This window comes from Ranitomeya variabilis, chromosome 2 (genome assembly GCF_051348905.1).
Source record: "Ranitomeya variabilis isolate aRanVar5 chromosome 2, aRanVar5.hap1, whole genome shotgun sequence".
Lineage (NCBI taxonomy): Eukaryota > Metazoa > Chordata > Amphibia > Anura > Dendrobatidae > Ranitomeya > Ranitomeya variabilis.
The window spans coordinates 574531361-574545333 of NC_135233.1; the positions used below are offsets into that span (position 1 = coordinate 574531361).

The window sequence follows — 13973 nt, forward strand, 5'->3', positions numbered from 1 at the left end:
GCTAACGCAATGTTTATTTAGGGGCTGTGTTAGGGGTCGCGTTAACGTCCCCGCTCTCGCAGATCCCCGATCTGCGAGAGCGGGGAACGGACCTCGGGCGCGCCGCGGATGCTGCAAGCAGCGTCCGAGGCACGCCACAGAAGAACGGCACATCGCTAGCGCGAGCTGAAAAAGGCACGCGCTTGCGATGCGCTAGAGGGAAACTTCACACTGCGGTCAATGGGTGCGCTAACGGACCCGTTGCACGGCATTAATTGCGACATTTTCGCCATGCAACGCTGTCCGTTAGTGTGCACACATTAAAACAATGTGAACCTAGCCTTATAGAACAATTTCTTGCCAAGTGCCCCGCAGAGGTACGGGAATGGGTCCAGGAGCGCACGCCGTGCACCGTGGATAGAGCTGCAGCCCTGGCCGATGAAGCCCTTACTATCCGACCCCAATGGAAGCGGCTTCTGGACAATGAACCACGGCCTTCAACTGCGCCCCGTCCCCCTCCGATTATATCTGCCCCTCCACCCAGCAACAGGCCGATGACAATCACAGCTCACAATCCTGGGCCCCAACAGTTCCGACCACGACCTGGGGGTATCACAGAGAGGAGATGTTACGGGTGTGGGCAACCTGGACATTTGCAGTCTGGCTGTCCCTCAAGGATTCGGAGGGAGCCCCAAGCAGCCCCACCTCGTCCAGTGCATCTTGTGCACTGCATCCCGCCTGAGGAAGAGGAACCACCACCCCCACCAGAGTGGACCACCAACCACAGCACCATAGATACCCCTCCTGGAGTGTACGGACTCTGGCCTTTGTCCATCAGAAATACACAGCAACGGCATTGCCACCTGCAGGATGTCTTAATTGATGGATACAAAGTGTCGGGATTTAGAGACACAAGGGCATTCCTGACTATAGCTGACCCCCGTGTGGTTCGACCCGAGGCAATTCACCAGGGCCCGGGAATTCCCATTGTCCTGGCGGGGGTGTCCGCAAATATATACAGAGAGCTTTGGTATGTTTGGATTTCGGTTTTGGAGAAAAACTGTGTTGGATTGGCGTTATGGGAGGACTTCCTGCAGATATCCTCCTTGGAAATGACATTGGGGAGTTGCAAAGTCATTTTGTGGGAGCAGAAGGTCCGTGGGCCTCTCCTTCTTCTGAAAGAACAATTGGAGGGAAATATCGCAGATACCGTAACGCCCATCAACTCCTACGTTCTAGAGTTCAGAGACTGTCTCGCCCAGCTAGCTACCTTGGCTAATGAACATCAGCGAATGGCCCAGTCCAGTCAAAAAGCCTGGTATGACCATAAAGCCAGGACCTGGGAATTTATGGACAAGTGCTCATGATTATTGCAACCCCTGCCACTGTACAAGGAACTATAAACAGTGGAGCACAGTGGACTAAAGTGAGCAGGCCAGAGGTCTGTGTAGACCTAAAGGCGTGCTCACTTACTATGAGGGGGGAGAGGTTGTGATGGGGTGATATGCTATGTGGGTATCATTTTGCTGTATATTTCTATTTTACTGATTATCATGTGTTACTGTATCATGTAGGATGAGTTGTTATTTGCCATCTGATATTCTCCCCACAGTTCTGTATTGTATGCTAATGACATGTTGACCTAGCTTGTTGAAACAATGAGCCCCTAAGACCTTCCCACCCTGGCCTGTGAATGAGGGGGGAGACTTGTAAATATCAGGGAGGTGAGACACAGAGATCAGTCTGATGTGGAACCATGATGTGAAGATCAGAGAGAAAGAAGGGAATATGGACTGTTATCCTCTGTGCTGGATTGTTGGACTTTTATCCTGTTACTGAAATGCATTCGTGTTCTGGAATATTTTATCCTTTGTGTGATGGATCGTATATATGGACCTTTCGTGTTTTGCCTAAATAAAGGTCTTAAAGTTGTTCACTATTCTCTTTCTCTGTTGATTGTGTGATACTGGAGAAGGAACCCGTGACACATATCAAAGTGTCAAGTGTTCCTTAGCATGTGACAATTCTGTCAACTTTCCAACAATAGTGTCATTTGCATTCCTTCCTTCAAGAGGAAAGCTAGACAACCCATTACCATTCGTCTATTAGTGGATGTCAAGCTTCCCTGATGAGGAACCCCTAGTGTACTTCAAGATTCTACAGGCCTCCACTCCAAATTGGTGGTCATGAAAGGCATCGTGTTATCAGAAAACAATTGAAGGTTTTTCTTATATACATTATTTTTTGGTCTATTTTGTTATAGGCCATATGGAAAAAAATGTATAACGTATTAATGTTTCCTCACTAGGCAGTAAAGCATTATGTAACACCATGGTCAGTTTTTCTGTTTAGATTTGGACACAAAGAGCAGAGTCATCTCATTTTTTAAAAAAATTGCCAACAGTAAAGATCGCTCTAGCGTGCTGCTGGAAACCTAGATAAAAGGTAGGATAGTGATACCATATGCAGCGGGTGCAATAAGAATTGAACACGTCATCAATTTTCTGTGTAAATGTATTTAAAGGTGCTATTCATATGAAATTGTCACCAGATGTCAGTAACAAGTCATTCAATCAACACAAGCAAAGAAATCATATAATAGATGTCATAAATAAAGATATGTATAATAATGATAAATGACACAGGGAAAAAGAATAAAATTTCAGTAAGCATGTTCAATAAATACTTCGTACAAAAGCCTTTGTTGTTGATAACAGCTAAAAGACACCTCCTGTATGGAGAAACTAGTCGCATGCATTGCTCAAGTATGATTTTGGCCCATTCTTCCACACACGCTACGAATACTAAAGGTTTCGTGGGCTCCTTCTATGAACTCTGAACTTTAGATCCTTCTGTAAATTTTCAATTGGATTCAGGTCAGGTGATTGGCTTGGCTAGTCGAGCAGCTTTATTTTCTTTTTTCTCGGAAACCAATTGAGAGTTTCCTTGGCTGTGTGTTTGGGATCAATATCTTACAGAAATATTCACCCTTGTGTCATCTTCATAATTTTGGTAAATGGCAGCAGATTTTTGTAAAGAATGTCTGGGTACATTTGTCCATGCATCCTTCCTTCAAAGATATGAAGCTTGCCAGTGCCATAAGCTGAAAAACAGCCCCATACCATAACCTCCAAACTTCACTGTTGGTATGGTGTTTTTGTGGTGATATGCAGTGCCTTTTGGCCTCCAAACATAGTGTGTAATAAAGTATCCAAAGAGTTCAAATTTTGTTGTCTTAACCAGATTTTATTCTCCCAGTATTTCACAGGCTTGTCTAAATGTTGTTAAGCAAACTTTAAACATGCTTCGGAGTCTTGTGTGATGAGCGTGCAAACAGGCCATGGAGGTCAATTGCATTACTGACAATGTCGGTTGAAATAATTGTACCTGTTGATTCCAGGTCTTTCTGTAGCTCTCCAGAGATGGTCATTGGCTTTTGGGCAACTCTTTTGACCATTCTTTTCACTCCTCGGTGAGAAATCTAATGGGGAGCACCTGGTCAGGGCCGCTTTATAGTGAAACAATTTTCTTTACACTTCCAGATTATGGCCCCAACAGTGCTCACTGGAACATTCAGTAGTTTAGAAATTCTTGTGTAATCAATGCTATCAGTATATTTTGCAACAATAAGGCTGCCAAGGTCTTGAGACAGTTCACAGGTTTTACCCATCATGAGATGCTTCTTGTGTGGCACCTTGGTAATGAGATACCTTTTTATAGGCCATCAGTTGAACTAGCTGATATTTTTCAGTAAGTGACAGGACTGCTTTCTAATTACCGATAGATTTCAGCTAGTGTCATGACATTCCATGGATTTTTCCACCTCTTCATACAGTACAGACCAAAAGTTTGGACACACCTTCTCATTTAAAGATTTTTCTGTATTTTCATGACTGAAAACTGTACATTCACACTGAAGGCATCAAAACTTTGAATTAACACATGTGGAATTATACACCGTATATACTCGAGTATTTGCCGACCCAAGTATAAGCTGACCCCCCTAATTTTGCAACAAAAAACTGGAAAAACTTATTGACTCGAGTATAAGCCTTAGGGTGGAAAATGCAGCAGCTACCGGTAAATGTCAAAAATAAAAGATAGATACCAATAAAAGTAAAATTAATTTAGACATCAGTAGGTTAAGTGTTTTTGAATATCCATATTGAATCAGGAGCCACATATAATGCTCCATACAGTTCATTATGGCCTCATAAGATGCTCCATATACAAATATGCCCCATATAATATTCCATGCAGTTCTTTATGGCCCCATAAGATGCCCGATATAATGCTCCATGCAGTTCATTACGGCCCCATAAGATGCCCCATATAATGCTCCATGCAGTTCATTATGGCCCCATAAGATGCCTCATGCAGTTATGGCCCCATATAATGCTCCATGCAGTTATGGCCCCATATAATGCCCCATATAATGCTCCATGCAATTATGGCCCCATAAATGCCCCATATAATGCTCCATGCAGTTCTTTATGGCCCCATATAATGCTCCATGCAGTTCATTATGGCCCCATAAGATGCCCCATATAATGCTCCATGCAGTTCATTATGACCCCATAAGATGCCCCACATAATGCTCCATGCAGTTATGGCCCCATATAATGCTCCATGCAGTTATGGCCCCATATAATGCTCCATGCAGTTATGGCCCCATATAATGCTCCATGCAGTTATGGCCCCATATAATGCTCCATGCAGTTATGGCCCCATATATGCTCCATATAATGCTCCATGCAGTTCTTTATGGCCCCATAGACGCTCCATACAGCATTGTGCCTCATGTAATGCTGCTGCACTAAAAAAAAAATCATATACTCACCTCTCGTCGCTGCCCGCTGCTCCTCAGCTTCCCGTCTCTCCGCACTGACTGTTCAGGCAGAGGGCGGCGCGCACACTAATACGTCATCGCACCCTCTGATCTGAACAGTCACAGCAAGAGGACAGGAAGATGGAGCTTCAGTGGAACAAGGGAAGGTAAATATACTCACCTACTCCCGGCACTCCTGACGTGGTCCCTGCATGTCCCACGGTGTACGGTGCGGCAGCTTCTTCCTGTAGTGAGTGGTCACATGGTACTGTTCATTACAGTAATGAATATGCGGCTCCACCCCTATGGGCGTGGAGTCCATATTCATAACTTTAATGAGCGGTACCACGTGACCGCTGAAGGGGGAAGAACTTGAAGCTGCGGCGCCGAACACCGTGGGACTTGCAGGGAACCGCGTCAGGAGCGCTGGGAGTAGGTGAGTATTTGACAGGTGTCGCTCCCCCTCACCTGCCGACCCCCCCGCCTTCCATGACTCGAGTATAAGCCGAGAGGGGCACTTTCAGCCCATTTTTTTGGGCTGAAAATCTCGGCTTATACTCAAATATATACGGTACTTAACAAAAAAGTGTGAAACAACTGAAATTATGTCTTATATTCTAGGTTCTTCAAAGTAGCCACCTTTTGCTTTGATGACTGCTTTGCAAACTCTTTCATTCTCTTGATGAGCTTCAAGAGGTAGTCACTGGGAATGGTTTTCAATTCACAGGTGTGCCCTGTCAGGTTTAATAAGTGGGATTTCTTGCCTTATAAATGGGGTTGGGACCATCAGTTGTGTTGTTCAGAAGTCTGGTGGATACACAGCTGATAGTTCTACTGAATAGACTGTTAGAATTTGTATTATGGCTAGAAAAAAGCAGCTAAGTAAAGAAAAACATGTGGCCATCATTACTTTAAGAAATGAAGGTCAGTCAGTCCGGAAAATTGGGAAAACTTTGAAAGTGTCCCCAAGTGCAGTGGCAAAAACCATCAAGTGCTACAAAGAAACTGGCTCACATGAGGACCGCTCCAGGAAAGGAAGACCAAGAGTCACCTCTGCTTCTGAGGATAAGTTTATCTGGGTCACCAGCCTCAGAAATCGATGGTTAACAGCAGCTCAGATTAGAGACCAGGTCAATGCCACACAGAGTTCTAGCAGCAGACACATCTCTACAACAACTGTTAAGAGATGACTTTGTGCAGCAGGACTTCATGGTAAAATAGCTGCTAGGAAACCACTGCTAAGGACAGGCAACAAGCAGAAGAGATTTGTTTGGGCTAAAGAACACAAGGAATGGACATTAGACCAGTGGAAATCTGTGCTTTGGTCTGATGAGTCCAAATTTAAGATCTTTGGTTCCAACCACTGTGTGTTTGTGCCACGCAGAAAAGGTGAACGGATGGACTCTACATGCCTGGTTCCCACCGTGAAGCATGGAGGAGGAGGTGTGATGGTGTGGGGGTGCTTTGCTGGTGACACTGTTGGGGATTTATTCAAAATTGAAGGCTTACTGAACCAGCATGGCTACCACAGCATCTTGCAGCGGCATGTTATTCCATCCGGTTTGCTTTTAGTTGGACCATCATTTATTTTTCAACAGGACAATGACCCTAAATGCACCTCCAGGCAGTGTAAGGGCTATTTGACCAAGAAGGAGAATGATGGGGTGCTACGCCAGATGACCTGGCCTCAACAGTCACCAGACCTGAACCCAATCGAGATGGTTTGGAGTGAGCTGGACCGCGGAGTGAAGGCAAAAGGGCCAACAAGTGCTAAGCATCTCTGGAAACTCCTTCAAGATTGTTGGAAGACCATTCCCAGTGACTACCTCTTGAAGCTCATCAAGAGAATGCCAAGAGTGTGCATTGCAGTCATCAAAGCAAAAGGTGGCTACATTGAAGAACCTAGAATAAAAGACATATTTTCAGTTGTTTCACACTTTTTTGTTAAGTATATAATTATATATGTGTTAATTCATAGTTTTGATGCCTTCAGTGTGAGTGAATGTACAATTTTCATAGTCATGAAAATACAGAAAAATCTTTAAATGAAAAGGTGTGTCCAAACTTTTGGTCTGTGCTGTATGTTCAATACTTTTTCCCGGTTTAATTTCTCATTATTCCGCAACTTAATTTATGGACATTTCTGGTTTGATTTCTTTGCTTGTGTGGATTGGATGGGTTGTTACCGACAACTGGTGAAAATTTCATGTTTGCGGCACCTTTACAAATATATTTACTTCGAAAATTGATGACGCATTCAATACTTATTTTACCCACTGCAGGCTGGCAAGGGTCAGTATTCATCTCCTCTGTCACTACCTGTTGCCCGGGGAATTAGACTGTACACCATCGTTTTCAAAATTCAGTAATAGCCTATAATATTTATTTGTTAATTGACCCTTATTTGAGTGTCCCTGAAGCACAAAACAGGCAATGGAAGAAATAATCTCTCCAAAATGGCAAGAGCAAGAAAGATACCGGTAAACAAAAATTCTAAATAAAAAAAAATGCAGGGCACACAATTAATGAAAGTAATTGTAAGAACTTTTGGCCTTTAAAACAGAGGAATATTTTATAATTCTCCCACTTAACCCATATTCTACCTGTGACACCACTGATTTTGTGAAAAATAGCTTTTTTAAGAAATTATGGTAAATGGGTAGTTAAATTGCAAAAATACTGTTTGCAATTTGAAATGTCATGAGAGACAAGATGACTGCCCCATAATCACTTTAAAAAATATAATAACAGATATGTAATCAGAAAACAAGCTTAAACTGCTTAAAGAAAAAAAAATGATATTTCAAATTAATAAAATAATATGGGTCGTACAGTCTTATTGGAGATGAATGGATCTTCATTTTTTAATTTGTCAATTTTCACAACGGTTTCTGCAATAATTGCAATACTGAAAAACCTGAGGAAGATGCCCTTGTAGCATCGATACGCGTGGGGCTCAAGTTCTCCCCAGTACTAGCACTTTATATTTGAACTACCTCATCTCTACTTGGCATCTTTGCACTTTGGCTCTTTTGGAGTTTGCTATCTGCCTCGCTCCTGGTCTTTAGGTGATATATTCCTTTATAACTTGGCTATTGTTTCTGGGTGGTATATCTTGATCTAATATATGGTTATCTTACCCCCAGTTTTCTGGTTAACATCTTATATATTGTTTTGCTTTCATTGGAATTTTTAGTGTGCATGAGGGGGCATACTCTGAACCTAAATTTTGTATATATTATACCTTTGTACTCAATACTGTTTGATGTCTGTAGGGTATAAGTTGGTGGTATATGAGTATATATTAGTGTACGTGTTTCAATTCATATGCACGCACCTTCTCTAAATATTTGTCATATTGTTCAGTGCTAAAATGACATTTGTCTCCAACTGTCTGGGGGGTTGCATGTAGCTTACTAGCCATGTGCTGTTTTTCCATTTTTAAATGTATGTCTTGTTTTGATGTGCCTTATTGTATGAATAAAGCTATCTTTTGATGGTCTGTTAGGGGTCGAGTTCCCTCCTCTGCACAGGGGGAATCTCAGTCCATCTCCGCTGCAGTCTCCCATTCTTCTCCTGCCGCAGTGGAGCCTGCTCAGCGGAGACGTCGGTCCCAGCGTCTTGCTCAGTCTGACTCTGTGCTAAGAGTTACTGCTCCCTTTCCTGCTTCTGCCATTGAAGTCGGTGCTGGGCAGCGGCGAGCAGACGCTTCTGGGTCTAAGTCCTGCTTTGCTCGTTCTGAGCATGCCCAGAGTAAGATCTCTCAGTGGAGATTGAGGGTCACATGATCTGATACTGCAGCTAAGGTCATTGGCTCCTTCAGGAAGGTCCTGTAGGTGCTCACGCTCTGGTGTAGCTTCTCATTGGTCCTTCTAGGAAGGTCCTGTACGTGCTGCAGCTATTTAAGGTTCGCATGACCGCACGGCCATGCGCTAGTATTGTTCTTTGTTAAGTGCTTTGCGCCAGTGTGGTCATGAGAGTATGTGTTCAGGGACCCGGCTGATATAAGCCCCTAGAATGCTGGCACCTCCGGCGAGGAGTTTGTGTTTGAATGTGTTCAGGGACCCGGCTGAAATAAGCCCCTAGAATGCTGGCACCTCCGGCGAGGAGTTTTGTGTGCATGCATGACCACTGACTGCTCTCTGTTTGCGCAGTTAGCCTGTGCCTCTGTGAAGCCTAACAGGGCACACTGCTTTTCTTTCACTATTCACTACTCGGTGAAGTAACTGAGTTAGTCCATACCGCCATATCGTGCCGCCGTTGCTAGCAGCAGGTACTCCTGCACGGTGGACCCCGGGCTGCGAACGCACCAATATCAATAAAAATATCTCTATTTATTCGGTGCGTTCCGCTAGCCATAACATGGTCGATCCCAGTGTTATGCATATCCTTTTTCTTAGTTTTTCTTAATACTGAAAAACCTGCAATTGCCCCAAAAGTTGTAACCCTCCGAGGTCTCCTAGGACTTTATCCAACCTCTAACACATATACAGCTTAAGTAATATCAAAGTGACCTCACTATAGAAACTAACAGTAACCTAATTAGGAACAAACAACCTATTTAATTATTACAGCCCACTAACAGACATGTTTTTTTTAATTTAAAAAGTTGTCCAAAAATTAAATTATCCCTCTTAGTCATTTGTGATCATGCAGATCAATTTGTGCAGCACACTGACTCAAACTGATGGTGTCACTGATGGTGTAACAACATCCTTCTAATACTGAGAATACATACACTATGTTTTGTAGAGTCAAGAGGAGTCCATTGTGAAAACCAACAGGTATTTAAGGTGTATGTACGGCTTTACATATTTTGATTCCAATAAAAACAGCCTTATCATTTATGCAATTATAAAATGAACATTCCAATGATAACCGATAAAAAATATTTTTTTCTCAAATATACTCACAGCACTGTCAATGCCAAGTGTCAGTAGCATAATGAAGAACACTATTGCCCAAACTGTCGATCCTCGGAGAGTAGATATAGCTTCTGGATATATAATAAACACAAGTCCTGGTCCTGAAAAAAAGTAATTTCAAAGGTTTACAAAGGTGGGAACAATTTAATATATGGGGGATTGGAGGCACGACCAAACCAACCACTCAGGATCAGTGGGTCTTTGGTCACATAGTGACTTAAATTGATATTTGCAAATTTACACCCTTACTTTTTGTGTCCTGGATGTAAATTTAGTCTAGTTAACTAAGGGATATGATACTTAACTCTTCATCAGGATTCTTCTTACCTAATAATCCAATATTTGCTTATTGGGTGCCAAAAAGAAGAGGATGAGGGACCAGGTCTCATTAAGGGAGGGGCACAAGAACAAAAAATTAAAAGCTAAATGCTACATTCAGAAACGCAATGTCAATTACACCTCAAAAAAATGCATATTTATGGTGAGAGGTCCTCTTTGTCCCGCCCACAAGTGGCACATGTGGCCCGTGGACCCACTGTGCCATGGAGCTAGAACTGCCTAGTATTCACTAGAGCATTTGATGGTAGAGACAGACTGAGCTGCAGGTAGCCACCAGATACAACTCCTAGGCAGGCACAGCAGCTGCAGGGGTTGGGTTCACTAACGTGGGAGACGTGACCAGGGGAAATTGACAGACTGTATGGACAATGTGGATGTAGGAGATATCTATGGGTCTGAAAAATAACCTATTAGGAATAATTCTGGTGCTGGCCACACTATGTATGACCAGAAACAACGAATACAGGACTGGCTGCTCCAGGACCAGGGTTCAGGTACAGGTACTGCAGATACGGTTTCAGGAATAGGATACTGCACCTTGCAAGAGCACACGTTAACTAAATGACTTGCAGCTGTTAGCTGGGGCATTTTAACATGTGCGAACTGCGCCTTTAAGAACATGGGGGTGCGCACTAGGCAGGCTGCCAATACACAATGCTGCACACACAGGTAAACAGAAGGGAGCATGAGAGGGTCACGTTGGGGCGGTAAGCCAGTATCCCTGCATGGAGGTGGAATAAGACACCATGCAGGGGCACAGGCCTTAAGGTACCGTCACATTAAGCGATGCTGCAGCGATATAGACAACGATGCCGATCGCTGCAGCATCGCTGTTTCGTCGTTGTGTGGTCGCTGGAGAGCTGTCACACAGACAGCTCTCCAGCGACCAACGATGCCGAAGTCCCCGGGTAACCAGGGTAAACATCGAGTTACTAAGCGCAGGGCCGCGCTTAGTAACCCGATGTTTACCCTGGTTACCAGTGTAAATGTAAAAAAAAAAAAAACACTACATACTTACATTCCGGTGTCTGTCGCGTCCCCCGGCGTCCACTTCCCTGCACTGTGTAAGCGCCGGCCCTAAAGCAGAGCGGTGACATCACCGCTGTGCTCTGCTTTACGGCCGGCCGGTGCTCACACAGTGCAGGGAAGCGGACGCCGGGGGACGCGACAGACACCGGAATGTAAGTATGTGGTGTTTGGGTTTTTTTAAATTTACAATGGTAATCAGGGTAAATATCGGGTTACTAAGCGCGGTCCTGCGCTTAGTAACCCGATGTTTACCCTGGTTACCAGTGAAGACATCGCTGAATCCGCGTCACACACACCGATCCAGCGATGTCAGCGGGTGATCCAGCGATGTCAGCGGGTGATCCAGCGACGAAATAAGGTGCTGGCCTTCTAGCTCCAACCAACGATGTCACAGCAGGATCCTGATCGCTGCTGCGTGTCAAACACAATGATATCGCTATCCAGGACGCTGCAACGTCACGGATCACTATCGTTATCGTTGTTAAGTTGTTCAGTGTGAAGGTATCTGTAGTACAACATTCTTTATGGACCATTGTGAAGGAATCAGATGACTGTTTTAACCCCTTTACCTCCAAGGGTTGTTTGCATGTTAATGACCAGGCCAATTTTTACAATTCTGACCACTGTCCCTTTATGAGGTAATAACTCTGGAATGCTTCCATGAATCCCGGTGATTCTGACATTGTTTATTCGTGACATATTGTACTTCATGTTAGTGGTAAAAATTAATTTGAGAACATTTTGAGAAATTTCGCAATTTTCCAACTTTGAATTTTCATGCCCTTAAATCAGAGAGATATGTCATACAAAATACTTAATAAGTAACATTTCTACATGTCTACTTTACATCAGCACAATTTTGGAACCTAATTTTTTTTCTTAGGAAGTTATAAGGGCTAAAAGTTGACCAGCAATTTCTCATTTTTACAACACCATTTTTTTTTAGGGACCACATTAAATTTGAAGTCACTTTGAGGAGTCTATAGGATAGAAAATACCCAAAAGTGACACCATTTCAAAAACTGCACCCCTCATGGTGCTCAAAAAAACCACATTCAAAAAGTTTATTAACCCTTCAAGTGCTTCACAGAAATTTTTGGAATGTTTAAAAAAAAACGAACATTTAACTTTAATTCACAAAAAATTTATTTCAGATCCAATTTGTTTTATTTTACAAATGTTAACAGGAGAAATTGGACCCCAAAAGTTGTTGTACAATTTTTCTGAGTACGCCGATACCCCATATGTGGGGGTAACCCACTGTTTGGGCGCACGGGAGAGCTCGGAAGGGAAGGAGCGCTATTTGACTTTTCAATACAAAATTGGTTGGAATTGAGATCAGACGCCATATCGCGTTTGGAGAGCCCCTGATGTGCCTAAACAGTGGAAACCCTCCACAAGTGACATGATTTTGGAAAGTAGGCCCCATAAGGAACTTATCTAGATGTGTGGTGAGCACTTTGAACCCCCAAATGCTTCACAGAAGTTTATACTGTAGAGCCGTAAAAATAAAAAATCATATTTTTTTCACAAAAATGATCTTTTCACCCCCAATTTTTTATTTTTACAAGGGTAACAGGAGAAATTGGACCCCAAAAGTTGTTGTGCAAAGTGTCCCGAGTATGCGGATACCCCATATGTGGGGGTAAACCACTATTTGGGCGCATGGCAGAGCTCAGAAGGGAAGCAGCACCGTTTGACTTTTTCAACGCAGAAATGGCTGGAATTGAGATCAGATTCATGTCGCGTTTGGAGAGCCCCTGATGTGCCTAAACAGTGGAAACCCCCCAATTCTAACTCTAACCCTATCCCCAACACACACCTAACCCTAATCCCAACCATAACCCTAACCACAAACCTAACCCTAACACACCCCTAACCCTAATCCCAACCCTAAGCCTAATCCCAACTGTAACTGTAATCCTAACTTTAGCTCCAACCCTAACCCTAACTTTAGCTCCAACCCTAACCCCAACAGTTAGCCCCTAACTTTAACCCAATCCTAACCAGGGGTTAAAGTGCTGGGAAGTGCCGCTCCTGGCACTTAGTGCCGGGTGTCAGCTGTGAGAATCAGCTGACATCCAGCTGCAATCAGCCGCGCTCCCCGTGAGCACGGCTGATCGCACATGACGTACTATCCCATCCATGGTCAGATGGGCCCAGGGCACATATACAGGATAGTACGTCCAATGGCAGAAAGGGGTTAATTAAGCGATAGTCCATAGTTTTCATTGATGGCACTTGCACCCATGTTAAGCTATGTGGCAGTGAAGAAAAAAAATTGCAGCATACACGATTTACCTCTGAGAATTGGATGGCACTCACATATTCAACTCTATGGGTCCTTGAAAAAATAATAAAAAAAAAATTGGACTGCATTTGGATGGCATTGGAGTGCGATCCGATTCTCACGGACTGACTGTATACCGTGGAGAATTTTTTTTTCTTTTTCTCTCCACTTCTGACGAAATCAGATCCCACTCTGATCAAACTCTGATCAGAGTCTAATTAACATAATCAGTCAGACTCTCTCGGATGGAGAGAAAACAGTTGTGTGACCCTAGCCTAGAGAGCTTTTATCCAGGGGCAGAGATACGTTGGTGCTCAGGATGCACAATGAGGGGTTTTTTTTGTGTGTGTCATATGGAGAGAAAGCTTTGCAGAGACAAATCATGGCTGGGAGAAACGGTCATGAATATTTGGAGTGTTTTAAAAAGAAAAATAGAATGATTCCAACCAGAGTTGACATCACATGTGAGTCACTGAATGTAAATAGAAAATTATTAAAATTTGAGAGTCTTCAGTGGTTGATACCTTTTAGTGACCAACTGAAAAGATGGTAAATTGCAAACTTTCAAGACTACTCTGGTCTC

At 43.4% G+C, this 13973-nt stretch overlaps 1 protein-coding gene across 2 annotated transcripts in view; it reads right to left on the reverse strand.

Annotated features, from left to right (window-relative positions):
• The window catches only part of SLC6A2 (solute carrier family 6 member 2), a 145148-nt gene that overhangs the window by 14768 nt on the left and 116407 nt on the right, over positions 1-13973 (reverse strand). For both annotated transcript variants that reach the window (XM_077288259.1, XM_077288258.1), the window contains one exon: positions 9721-9833. In XM_077288259.1, coding sequence (XP_077144374.1) covers positions 9721-9833 — 113 coding nt within the window. The remainder of the gene's footprint in view (positions 1-9720; positions 9834-13973) is intronic.